Source organism: Zalophus californianus, chromosome 15, assembly GCF_009762305.2.
Source record: "Zalophus californianus isolate mZalCal1 chromosome 15, mZalCal1.pri.v2, whole genome shotgun sequence".
Lineage (NCBI taxonomy): Eukaryota > Metazoa > Chordata > Mammalia > Carnivora > Otariidae > Zalophus > Zalophus californianus.
The window spans coordinates 56,027,303-56,041,440 of record NC_045609.1 but is presented as its reverse complement, the minus strand read 5'-3'; the positions used below and the strand labels follow the sequence as shown (position 1 = coordinate 56,041,440).

Here is a 14,138-nt window from a genome sequence, read left to right as displayed (position 1 = left end):
TTAAGCCACTATGATTAGGTTTCTGTTTCAGGCAACTGAATGCAATTCTAGTTGATAAATCATCTTCTAAACCTCGGCTCTAACATTGTCTCTTTAGAGACAACTTCCTTAACTACTCTGCTTATACCCTCTATCTCCACCAAAGTCCTTCTCTATCATGCCATCCTGTTTATTTTCTTTATAGCACTCAGTACACAGTGAAATGATCTCAGTTATTGTTTATTTGCTTATGGTCCATTTCCCCTGAGGAATGTAAGCTTCACAGGGGCAGGACCTTTGTCTTTTCACTGCTGTACTCTAGCACATACTGACGTGTCTTGTACATAATGGGTTATTATTTGTGGAATGATTTAAAGAACTTTAAAATTAGATGTCACATTTAAAATCATGTATTTTTAAGTTAAAAATAAAACTACCCTACAATTCAGCAATCACACTACTGGGTTTTTACCCAAAAAATACAAAAATACTAATTCAAAGGGATACATGAACCCCTATGTTTATAGCAGCATTATTTACAATAGCCAAGATATGGAAGCAGCTTGATGAATGGATAAGGAAGATGTAGTATATATATATATGTGTATGTGTGTGTCTGTGTCTGTGTGTGTGTATATATATATATATAGTGGAATATTTATTATACAGCCATAAAAAAAGAATGAAATCTTGTCATTTGCAACAACATGGATGGAGCTAGTGTAATGCCAAGTGAAATAAGTCAGAGAAAGACAAATACCATATGATTTCATTCATATGTAGAATTTAAGGAAAAAAACAAATTAACAAAGGGGAGGGAGGGAGAGAGAGAGAGAGAAGCCAAGAAATAGACTCTTAACTATAGAGAACAAACTGATGGTTAGCAGAGGGCAGGTGAGTGAGGGGATGGGTTAAATAGGTGATGGGGATTAAGGAGGGTATTCTCATGAGCACAGGGTGATGGATGGAATTGCTGAATCACTATATTGTACACCTGAAACTAACAATATAACACTGTATGTTAACTAATTGGAATTAAAAACTTAAGAATAAAATCATGTATTTTTAAAGTAGACAAATAAAAAAATGGTTCATTACAGTTTCAAAATTTTAAGGAAAAAATTTTATTTGAGAAATCCATACACCTGTAAAAAAAATGCATATGATACAGAAGGGTCCTCTATGCTTGCCCAAGAACACTTTCTCCCTTACTCATGAGTGGCCTATCAATTCCAAAACCATAAACAACTAGCAAAATAGTAATGTAAATATTGAAGGTGCCACAGAAATGAACTGCATGAGTTCAGTATTTTTTTGGTAACCTTGTCTTTCCATTGACATCATTTTGTGCTACCCCAATCAATGTGGGAGACTTGTTAATAACAAAACTTCATACAGCATTTAAACACAAACATTCAAATAAGAACAAAAATTCTAATTAATCTTCATATGTGTGCCAGAGAACACACACGATTAGGTTTTAACCTTGGAGAGAAAGCATTCTCTTCACCCACATCCCTACTATTTTACTCTCCTAGTAATCTCAAGTTTGGTCCAAGACAAACATCACTGAAAATAAATGAGGTCTTCTCTGGCATCAGCCCATGAAGGCGCATTGCAGGAGAGAATTCAGATTGAGGATTCCCCAGAGATGAACCTGGGGTCTCTACTTGTGAGAGTGACCCAAGAAGATCCCGCACTCCTGCACTGGGAGAGGTCAATTTTCTTTCTCCTGTTTTTACCTCCTATAAAAGTGCTCTCATCAACCTTTGGAAATCTATATCCTTTGGTTTTTCTAAAATAAGTTGTTCTGTAACATTTAAGTAAAGTGTATCTTTTTTTCTGTGAAGCACAGAATAATTAAAGAGAAGAAAGTGTAGCGTTTCTGACTCAGGTCCCTGTCCACTCTCTCTCTCAAGGCTCCTAGGATCTAGATGGGCCTCCTTGGCGCCCCCTCCACAGGGAAAGGAAAGCAGCAGAAAAGTGCCAGAGGCAGGATGGCAGGCTGTTCACTAAGGGAAAAAGGAGCCTTGAGATTTGGTAAGACCATTTTTCCCTTTCTCACGGAATCAGGAAAGTATATCAAACAGAGCTTCTTGGGAGACCCTTCCAAATAGTTGGAGCTGGAAGAACTTCAGGTCAGTAGCATCCCAAGTGAAAACTTTTAGGAAGCCCCCAGAAGCTGGCCTCAGCCCTCAGCCCAACATGGCAGATTTTCCTTTGACTTCACTAGTGCAATAATCTTTTATCTTATGAGAGGCTATGACCTCATGTTCGTACTGGAATACCTTCCACCTGGAATGGCATCAGAACCAGCATCAAACGTGCCAAGCTCACATTGGTAATGACAACATTCTGTAAGGCAGGGTTCTCATTCTGTAAGGCAGGGTTCTCACTCTTAACAGGTCATCAGAATGATCTGGGGGTCTTGTTTACAATAACGTGGGTTCTGGAGCTTCACTCCCAGAGGTTCCGATTCAGTAGGTCTTAGGCGGGATGTAGGAGTCTGCATTTTCAACAAGCCTCCCCAGGTGATGTGACGGAGGTGGTGTGGAGGCCTACAGCCTGAGTAATACTGGCTTCAGAGGGAGGGGCCAGAATCACTTCTTTCCCATAATAAGACCTACTGTAGACAGTGACCCAAGGCCACCAGACTACCCAAAGTGTTCTCCTTGAAGAGGTCTCCAGTGGGGAGGTCATTTACACTCATTCTCAAAGGCTCAGGGAGTGAGTCTCCGTGGTGCCCAACTCGATAAAAGAACCAAAACTTGGGTTCATACTTGGCTGGACTTGAGGATAAGTAGCAAAGTCCTAAAGTACCAGAAAAGTCTTGATTGTTCTGGGCAAGGGGCCCATAGCACTTTTTTTTTTTCCTTTTCCCTTCTTCCTTTTCACTGATGTCGAGCTAAGGAAGCCAAATAGACCCACACAGACAATACGTTGTTTGGGTATGGGTGAATGTATACAGCCAGAGCAAATTCTGTCTGGGGAAATTCAGAAGAATGAATTCCAGTTTGATACACAGCATCAATAATTGACTGTAAATCAGTGTAAGGCATCTGGATAGGAAATCCTGTGACCTAGACAAAAGACAGAATGACGCGTAAACCCATGCTATAATTATGTAGGTAATCAGGAATCACTGTATGCAAAAATATTACAAAAGCCTCAAAAAATGATAGTCATAAAATAATAAGTTATTTTATAGGTGCTTATGATATCCTAGGAACAGGACTAAATGCTTCACATACATATTTAATCCTCAAACAACTTTATGAAGTAGGTTCTACTATAATCCCCACTTTCTAGAGAGAGAGAGGAGCAGAGCCAGAGCTGAAACCAGAGCCTGCACACTCAACACTCCACATACTTGCACCCTTTCTAGAATAGCAACCTGCCAATGAAAAAATTACCTGGTCCTACAAATGAGGTATTGAAGTAAGCATTATGGGAGAATTTATTTAACACTGATTCAGTTCATATTTCTTAAGTGACCACCATGTGACGGGATTAAAGGATTATAGTACATGGTCCTACGTAAAATCATCTATTTAATAATACACAGACAACAATCATACACCTCTTTCAAGCCTTAGATTACTTACTTCAGAAGGCTTTTCTTGATCCTTAAATCTGTTCATGTGTCCTTCCCATGTGGTTGCAATAGGTTGCTATCCTTTCCTATGTTACTTAATAAAATATATTGCAATTATATGTTTTCTGGTCTGTTTCATTAGCCTATAGTCTCTGTGAATGCACTAGATTGTATCTGCCTTGTTTATGGTCATAACCCCAGTGCCTAACACAATGCTTGGCACATAAAATACAAATAATAATTAACATTTGCTAAACACTTGCTGAGTGCTGGGTGCTGTGGTTAATCCTCACCATAACCACAAACCAGATAACCATTTTTATCCCTGTTTATCTCGCCCAGTACGGTGGAAAGTACAGAGAAGTTAGGTTACTTGGTCAAAGTTAGTGAGTGATTGAACCAGGGTTTGAATCCAAGCCACAGGATTCAGCTCAGGTTTATGATTGTGCGTTATTAAATAGATAATTTTACAAAGAAATTCTAAGCTTTAAACCTTGGCTTATATTGCTTTGCCTATCTGTTTACCCCTAATTCTGTTTTTTTTTTTAATGCAAAAGAGCTTCCTCCCTATTCATGAATAAACAGCACCTGCAGCTCCTCCCACCTGACAGCCTAAGTACTGAACTCTCAACAGATTCTTTCTTTTCTTCTCTCATAGGGTTTCCCTAGGAGATATCTCCTAGTCTGTGGGATAGTAGGGGGAAAGAATCTCACTTTTGGGAGGCTGGGGCTTTGAAAAACCCACCGGACCAGTTCATAGGGAAGAGTCAGTGAGAGGATATCCAGAGCTGGGGGTAGGTAGAGGAAAAGAAGGAGGGCCCTAGCAATATACCAAATGCCCATGTTTGGTTATGAACTTGTTGAGTTTGAGATGCCTTTTAACCATCCAGGATGATGTCAAATGTGTTGGTAAATATATAAGAGAGGAGGTCAGGAGAGAAGTCCAGGCTGGGTATATACATTTGGAGTATTTTGCATATAAAAGATATTAAAGCTTGCCTGGAGTCCTCTTGCCCAGAACCAAGGACAGGGAATCTATTCTATTACTACCACCAAGGGATCATTTTTCAATATTTCAGTTGCAGGTGATTTCCTTTTGGTCATCTCTTTCCAGAGGTTGTGGTTTATATAACATACAATATATGACTGATTCCAAGAAAATGTCAAGCAGTGTGGTCATGGTAATAGCTGTTCAGTATATCTGAAATTTCTTAGTCTATAAATAAATGTATTTTAATGTCATATCATCTATCATCCAGGATCAAGATAAAAGCATTTCAGGGATATTTAAGGCTACTGTTACCTAGTAATGAACAAAATAGATAAAACAAATGTTATTAATGCACTAAATCATATACACACCCAATAAAATTGTAGTAGTCTTTCAAATTCACTCTCTTCTTCAGATGAAACAAAGCTTCCAGTGCCAAGTTCTAGTTTAGGAAGGATTTTTCGCAAAATATAAGTGCATTGTCGATTCCAACGTGTCGGCTGTTTAGGTCGCCATTCCATCATTTTACATTTCAGAGTCCTTTCAATCCTAACGGAAGAATGCAAAGATTAGTTTATGACAAATTACAATTTGTTTAATAAATGTGTAAGAGTTGTGGCACTTTGCTCAAGTATGAGAATATTTTTTTTTATTTAGGATGAACCAGACCTCTATGGCTAAGGTTATCTGCCATCATTCACATTATTAAGTTGGGGAGAAGCAGCTCTTGCTTGGCTTGGGAAAGCAAGAAGCTTCCTGAGGTAGCCAACAATGAGATCTCAGGGGCACAGCTCTTTTCCAGTTACCTGTGTGTAGGCAGCTGCCTATTGGGTGTGATGTGACAACCATCTACTGTCTGGTCACTGGACTGACATCCCCATTCTCCAGGACCCTCCCCTGCCATAAAACATTGTTTCCAAGAAACTGCATTTACCAAAATTCAGATATCTGGTCTGGGTGATGTTAGCAGGGATGGATTTATTAGATCAGTTAATTCAGCAGGCAGAGTTGGAAGGAAATAGGCACAGACTGATAAGTATGACGATCAGGTTCCCCTACTAGAATGTACCCTCCGTAAGGGCAGGGATTTGTGCCTGTATATTCAGTCCCTAGAGCAGTGCCTGCTGGTAGACTGTTCCAGGGACAGTGCAGGTTGGATTGATGGGGCCCCCTTGGGAAGCCTCATCTCTGCACAGAATCAGTGTGTGCTCTAAAAAAAAGCCACTGGGAGTCTCCTCTTGGCTGTCTGTGGTGTAACCAAGCAGTTTGGAGTTTGCTGTCTCAGTAGTGGCTAAGCATCAGAATCGCTAATAGGGCTTTATCAACGTATTTTACCTCCAGATACTGATTCAACAGGCCTGGTCTGGGACCCTGACATCTGTATTTTTAAATAGTTCTAGAAGTGATTCTGATAAAAAACCAGAAGCTGGGAATCATTTCTCTACCCCATTTCTTCCTTTTTTTTTTGTTAAGAATTGAGGAAAAAGGAAGGGAATACGAGGTGGGAGTTGTGTGCTAGTGAGAGAAGAGAGTAGCAAAATTATTTTTGTCATGCTTTGTTTTGATCGGTTGGTAGCAGCTTATGGGGCAGCCTACTATGTCAGAATGAGTCACTGAAGGCAGTAAGATCTAGAAGCTTCTGACACATCTGGAGTAGGAGTAAGGCCTGCTGCAAAGTTTGTGACTTTGACAAACTTGTTCAGCTTGACTGAATAACTCCTTAGGGCACGTGTGTGTGTGTGTGTGTGTGTGTGTGTGTGTGTAAGGGAAGGGGGGAGTGCTAGCGGTGGGTGTGGGACAGTATTGATGTTACCACCCAACTTGGATGTTTTTTCCATACTCCAAGTGGTGGGCCATTTACCTTCATATCCTTTCAGGAAGTATTAGCTACCACATTATTATTATTACTCTAACGTCAACAGGTGTCTGTGTTGAGAACTTCCCAACAGCAGCCTCACAATGTTTCCAGAGGCAACCATTTTTTTACTTCGATGGTCTTTTTAAGGAGTGTTCTGGAATGGCAGAGGGGCTGCTTTTCGATGCACAGACCAAAAGACAGCTGACTCAGTGGAAGAGACTATTATAAACTCCATTTCCTGCTTCTATTGAGGAATCGAAGAGGTGTTTTGAGAGACTGGGTTAGAGGGCTGAAAGGTGGAAGGAGGACTGAAAGACTCGGGAGAAAACGTAGTAATTGTAAGATACAAATAAAGGTGATACCTGTTCTTTAGATCTTCTATCATGCTTTTATTAGTCTCACAATAAATAATTTCTTCAGGCTGAAATGTACAGACAATTGAAAGTCAAAAAAGATTCTAGGGAGACAACCTTTACATTGCGGTCACCCCTGGAGTGCGAACTATAACAAGGGGAACCCAAACCCCTTTCATGTGGCAAAATCACTCCACTACAGAGGCACAAAGGTAAAACACAGATCACAGTGCTTCCTTTGATTTTAGTACTACTTTACCAGAGCACAGGATGAGGAATTAGGGTATTTTTCCTAGATGAGATGGAGCTGCTGCCCACATTCATTTATTCAAACAAGCATTTGCCATATTTATCGAAGAGACCAGATAGCCTTTGGCAAGCTGCTTTAGTCTCTTCCACTGATTAACTGGGGTCTTAAAGTAACTTAACCTGAGTCTCAGTTACCACATCTTTAAAAGAGGGACAATAATAGTACTGACTTCCCTAGGGTCTTGTGAAGATTTTGAAATAAAGTAATACACGCAGAGCCTGGCACATATTGTTCAATAAAATCAGGTATTATTGTTATTACTACTCCTTTAACATGGTTTATCATCTTCCTTCTTTGAGTATCCTTTTCTTTCAGCTTGCAGGAGCTGGGTCTTTTTATTTGCGTGAGTGCGTGAGTGCGTGCGTGCGTGTGTGTGTGTGTGTGTGTGTGTGTGGTCCATTTCAATTTCCCCTGTCTCCAAGCCATTGTAAAAACAGCAGAGAGCAATGCTCTACCACGTTCCCCATATTCCCTTCCCTGCCCTGTGGGATTTGCTGAGAGGAGAGAGGACTCCTTAAGTCTACCACCCAAACCAGCCCTCCCCGCCCTATCTCGCAGGGCTCACGGGGACAAGAAGGAGGGGCTGGGTTTAGACATTCTTACTTTGGGCATTCCTGAACTGAGAAACAGAGAAAGCTGTAGAGACAGGGACACGAGTGGAGGGAGGGTTGTACAAAAAGACGGCAACAGTTCTTAGACCTCTAGGTGCTAGAATATCTCAGGAGTGATCCAGAAGATTCAGTCTGTCACGTGGTGATCTAAGCCAGTGGTTCTTGAAGTGTGCCCCCCACCCCCACCCCAGACCAGCAACCTCACACCTGGGAACCTGTTAGAGATACAACTTCTCAGTCCCCACATGGGACCCACTGAATCAGAAACTCCGAAGGCAAGGCTGAGCACTCCATGTTTCAGCAAGCCCTCCAGGGTTCTGGGGCCTGCCGTGGACAGATGTGATGACAGGCCCAGGCACAGGGAGCTTCCCCACAACAGATGCTGGCAGGAGATGGGAGGCACTGCAGAAAGGGAACCATGAACTCCAGCGTCATGTTGCAGGGCCACCAGCTCTCCCAGACAGGACAGGTAAGCCGAATGCCTTTATTGCTGCCACCAACCACTGTGCAACCCTCCAACACCTCCACTCCCTCCCCCACACCCTCTCTCCAGCAGGTAACTCTTGTGGATTCCTGAGGCCACCTTCAGGCCCGAAAAAGAGGCCTGGGTTATGTTAACTCGGTACAAATACCTCATAAAGGTATTTGTCCACTTTCCTTTTTTGGCAAAGTCCCCTTTCTTTCCGGGAATTCCTATCTTTATAAAACTTCAAGAGGATTTCCCTGTTAACTTCATCTCTGCATACCCACATACTCACCTTAGACGCTTAAATTTGTGCCTGCGATCACGATACAGAAGTGTTCACTACAGATAGCAGTTTATTTTGGGATGTGTGTGGCAAGACAGAAGATTGAGGGCCATTAACCCACAGGAAAGAAATCAGTAGAGATACAAGCCAAACGCAATTCTGAGTTTTATATTTATAGATTCAACTTGGCAAAAGGTTTTGTTTCCACGCTCAGGCGAGTGGCTTTTAGAAACTACAGCTGTGATCATGGCAGCCTTGCCTTAGTGCTGTTGGCTTCTGACTGCCCTGAGACACAGGGCCACATCCTTAGCAGGACTCTGCTCACCCCTGAGCTTGTCTTGCTCACTCTCTGGCACGGCCAAGCTGCCTTTCAGCTGCTCCCCAGATCCCTCCATGCCCCGCACGTCTGCTGTACCCTCGCTCTGCTGCGTGGTTGTCCACCCTGAGTTTCCCCTCAGCCGGCTCCTGCTCACGTTCCTCCCTTTGCCCCTCATCCCGTTTTCCCAGGAAGCCCATAAACTGTCCTTTCCCTCAGGTCCTCCAGCTGCGTGCTCCCAAAGCACACTCATTTCTTCTGTAATCACATTTACCACTCTGTCCTGCAAGGGCTTCCTTCTCTTTGCTCCTTGAGAACACAAGCCTCCGGACTACTGAGACATGTCTTTCCTTGTGGAACCGATGCCTGACATGGCACTGGCTCAGCAGGCATGTGAGACGCATTCACTAAACGCCTAACAGACTGATTAATAGTACACATAAAACCTCATCTCTAAATGTACCGTTCTCCTCCCTAGGAGGCAGCAATCCATCAGTCACAACTTTGGGAGGGCAAGAGCAAGGCATGGCCTGTGGATGCTGAAAGTGCTTGCTCAAGAGAGATAAGCGCATTTCCCCTTCTTTAAAATGACTTTACAAACAGGAAATATAAAAATATATATATATGCTTGCAATATGTGGAGAATGTTTAGAAGGACGCACAAGTTACTACTAAGAGTGGTTATTTCTTAGTGAGGAAAAATGTTGAAGGCGAGGGACATTCTTTATACAGTTTAGTACTGTTTGATCCCTTCCCTGCAACCGCCATGCATTCTTTTTGATATTGTCAAATGCCTCAAATACACAGACAAGCATTGAGAATAATGTAATGAACATCCACTCAACATACCTACCACTTAGCTATATCTAATATCTGCATTCTTCTGTATTTGTTTTAGATTTTTTAAAAAGAAGTAAAACATTACAGACAGACTTGAAGTACTTTGTATGTTGCTCCCTGATCTCATTCTGTTTTTTGTCTCCAAAGGTAGCCTTTAACCTAAATTTGGTGTTTATCATTCCTATGAATGCTTTTACATTATCACTATGTGTCTATATATATATAAACAACACATAGTTTTCAAACTTTTATTATACAAGTGGTTTTGTACTCTATGTGTCATTTCACATATTCTTTGTTTTGCTTAACATTACTTTTTTAATATTCATTCACGTTGATGTGCATGGCTCTAGATCAGTCGTTCTCAACCTCGGCGGCACGCTGGAATCACCCGGGGAGCTTTAAATAATAATACAGGTGTGCAAGTTCCACCCTCAGAGATTCTGATGTAATTGATACACAGTCCAAGTTGAGAACTAGTGTAAATTGTTTCTTTTTTTTTTACTACTATATAGAAGATTTCATAGTATGAGTACTTCATAACTCATGTATTCTTTTTCTGGTGGATGAATTGTTTCTTTCCTTTTTTTAAAAAATATTTTATTTATTTATTTGACATAGAGACAAAACGAGAGAGGGAACACAAGCAGGGGGAGTGGGAGAGGGAGAAGCAGGCTTCCCGCTGAGCAGGGAGCCCGATGCGGGGCTTGATCCCAGGACCCTGGGATCATAACCTGAGCTGAAGGCAGACGCTTAATGACTGAGCCACCCAGGTGCCCCCTTTTTTTTTTAATCTATTTTTGCTATTTCAAGCAATTCTATAATGAACATTATTGTACTTGTTCTCCCTGTGCTTGCTCCTTTATGGTATATACTTAGAAGTTGAATTGGTGGATCAAAGATTGAGCATCTTCAGTTTTATCAGATATCATCATAATGCATTCCAAAGTATTTATAGCAATTTACCTTCCCACCATTTCTCTGCTTCTTTGCCAACACTTGGTATGATCACACTTACAATTTCTTTTGTCAATCTTATACATGTGAAGTAGTGTTTTATTGTTTGAAATTTTATTTCTCTGATTGTGAGTGAGATTGAGCATTCAAGTTCCTGCTTCTATGAACTGTTTTCTGCCTGTTTTTCTACTTTATTTTTTCTCTCACTTTCTCTGAGCTCGTAGCTCTTAGTTTATGGATTTTGCCGTTGCTTGCACCTGCTGTGCCTTGGCCCTCAATCCAGAAACAGCCACTGAAGTGAAATTTGGGGTGCTCTCACAAAGTGACACTAGTCCATTGCAGATCCACAGGCTGAGCCATCTGTGGTCATTAGGTTGTTCTTGACCTCAGGTGTGAGGTGCTTCCTCCTCCTGCCTCTTATGCCCCAGGCAGTGAGTCTGCAAGCGTTCCTTCTCCAACTTCTTTCAAGAGTAGTGAAGTAGGAAGCCCCATCACAACCCCTGACTCCAAAAAGTGGGACTGGCTCTGGTTCCCTGGATTTCATGAACCATTTTCAGACCTTGCTGCTGTCGCCTGTTCGGCCCTACTCACTGCTAGTATTTCTGTCCTGTTTCTATTCCATGAGACAATCATCATGGTTTGGAGCCCAGATAAGCCTTCTATTTTTCAATTTTTATATTTTACCATTGCCACGGATGTGGAACAGAAGAGCTAGGTCAAAGTAAACTTACCGCACCATCTTAACATTATATTTTCAGTTTTAGAATAAATATTTAAAAATTTTTACTTTAAAATCTAAATTCACATTTAAGATGATACCTTCTTCTCAACTCTTCTTTTCTGCAAGCAGAGGAGTATGGTTAGACTAGCCCAAACTCAGGCTGGATGGCGAAGAAAACTAGATTTTATTAATATTGCCAGGTAAATCAACATGCAACCAGCTATATAAACATAACAAGAGATAGCATGACTGGCAAAGATTAGAACAAATGGGAACTTTCATACAGACACACCTGGAAAAATATAATTTACCTGTATGGTACGTGCTTTTGTCCCTTGGAAATTTTTTGGAAGCAACTGTTTCCAGAAACTTTCCTTTGAATAGTCAAAATGTACAGCCATCGGTGTATTGTTTTGTTGAATATTAAACCAGACCTATTAAAACATAAACATAAAATCAGTATAGGCACATGGGAGCACAAAGGCCCTACCTGGTTAGGATGGAGCAAAATTTTACAGTCCTACTACCAAATGAAGTGGGAGAAGCCAAAGGAGGTTCTGAGGTAGGAAGTAAAGCGATTCTAGGGGTATGTAAACATTAGACTGATTACTGGTGCTCAGTCTTGGAGGCGCTACAGAATCACCTGAGGAACTTTATGGATAAAAGATTTCCCTGGCTCTATATCCCAGGGATTCTAACTGAACATCTGTAGTCTCCTCGGAGTTTTCCACACAATTCTAATGTAGAGCGAAGGTAGAGGTCCACTGTTTGACTCTTCAGGCGATAACTCAAAATAAGATTCCGCACCCCCCACCCTCGCCATATACTTACATTTCCATCATCAAACAAACAGTCTACACTTTGTAAGGGACAAAATGGGTCAAACTGCTTATGACATTGCCCAGTTAATGGATTCCAAAGCAAATATTCATCAGTTTCTTGAGTTAATACATAAGCCACTTGTCCCTATATGAGGAAAAAGAGTTAAAGTCATGTTTGGTGGGTGGTTGATTTAACTCATTTTTGTATGTGGAAATTATAATGTAAGTATGTGGTATCTTTGATTTCTAAAAGTCTTTTTTAGGGTCTTCGAAGTCTTTTTGAAAAGCAAAAAAGCCAAAGCTCCAGAAATCCTCAGGCCCAGGCTAGCATGAAGATTCAAATAAGAGAAATTTTGAGCTGGTACTGCCATGTACAGCCCTGTAGGGTGTACCCCCGCAGCAGTAAAACATGTTGTTCTAGAAAAATCCGTATACTCTGACAACAGCTAGCACTGAAATGTTTTGAGGTAGGGATACTTTGGCCTAATCCACACAAAGGCACTACAGGGATTAGCCCTGCTTTGAGTGGAATATACTTGGAGACTGAAGGGAAACACCATGCAGAGTTAGGAAATGGACACTTGCCTAAGGCTCTGAAAAAGCCAAATGAAGTTAAAAAGCCATTAAGTTAATTTTGAGAACAAAATCTGAAGTTAGAGGCTAGAGAGAAAGTATATAGGAAACCATCTGAGGAATAAAAGTAGTCATTATGTTACTATTCTGTTCTGAACATACCTTTTTAAGTTCAAAGTTTTCTTAGAAAAGAATAACAATTTCAGGTAATAATAATAAAGACTATTGAACATTTATTGGGAATTTATGTGCACCAGGTATCGTGCTCGACATTCACACGAAATTTTTTCACTTGCATTCACTTCAAATTCTTTGAGATGGAGTGATCATTATGCCCATCTTCCAGATAGAGTCGGAGGTTGAGGGGCTTGTCTAGCATAACAGTAAATGGCATTAGTTCTGTTTAGGGAGAGGATAACTGAAGCTCAGAGAAGTAAACAAGCTAAGATCACACAGTTAGTAAACGGCATTGCTGGGTTTTAAACCCCTCTTTGACTGACTCCCAAACACAAATTCTTAACACTGGGCCGTGTAGCCTGGTCTCTCCAAGGCTCTTGTTCTTTATCACTGTGCTCATCTTCTTTACAACAAAGAGGAGGCCTCACCTCAACCACAGAGCTGAGGTGAAACACACAGCTGAGGTGCCACCCATGGTGTTGACTCACAGGCGCAAAAGCAAACGGTTGTTGAAATGTTGTCGACGGTTTACTGCCATCTAGTGGCACTTAAAACTACACAGGGGGATGGCAAGGGGGGAGATTAACCACTGGCTTTTAGCTTGCAAATGTGGCAAAAATAATAAGCCATGCCAAGGAAATATAGAGAAATAAGTGATCATAACACAAAGCCTAAAACCGGACTGGAAATCTTGACCCTTATCAAGATATTCATGGTAGAAATAGAAACAATCCAAAAGACGATAGCTTTCTGGAGGTATGAATGCAGGAGCATATTTAAGTTGTAAAAATTTCAGGTAGGTAAACACAAATTTCAGACCCACATCTTGTATGACTAAAAACTGAGGAAGGAAGAATAGGGAGAAGTATTTCTTAAGGATCTTTAACTCCATTATTAGAAAGTTATAAAGATGATGGTGGTTGATAGTTAACAACCACTACGACTACTGCTATGACTATTATTACATCACCACCACCACCACCACCATAACCACCATTTTGAGTATTTACTATGAACCAAGGTGCCGTTCTCAGTGTCACATATTCACTGTGTAATTTAATATCTTAGTAACCCCATGAAGTAGCACTATTATTAGGACAGCTTTACAAAGAAAAGTGAAGGAAAGCCTTTCTTTACATTGTGGTCATTTTGATGAGCCAACAGTATCCTCTTAACTAAATAACTGGTTGCACATGAAATTCCCGAATTAGCTTGTGAAAAGGCAGAAAACTGGGTTTGGTGTCTTTTAAACTTGCAGCTGAAGGCTGATTAGTTTTGTTTACACTA

General features: G+C 41.0%; 1 protein-coding gene across 2 annotated transcripts in view; it reads right to left on the bottom strand.

Moving 5' to 3' along the window:
• Window positions 1-1,134: 1,134 nt before the first annotated feature.
• CC2D2B (coiled-coil and C2 domain containing 2B) overlaps window positions 1,135-14,138 on the bottom strand; it is a 50,829-nt gene continuing 37,825 nt past the window's right edge. For both annotated transcript variants that reach the window (XM_027597019.1, XM_027597020.1), the window contains 5 exons: window positions 12,112-12,246; window positions 11,592-11,714; window positions 6,786-6,844; window positions 4,937-5,114; window positions 1,135-3,059 (listed from right to left, as the gene is read on the bottom strand). In XM_027597019.1, coding sequence (XP_027452820.1) covers window positions 2,871-3,059; window positions 4,937-5,114; window positions 6,786-6,844; window positions 11,592-11,714; window positions 12,112-12,246 — 684 coding nt within the window. In that variant the 3' untranslated portion in view covers window positions 1,135-2,870. The remainder of the gene's footprint in view (window positions 3,060-4,936; window positions 5,115-6,785; window positions 6,845-11,591; window positions 11,715-12,111; window positions 12,247-14,138) is intronic.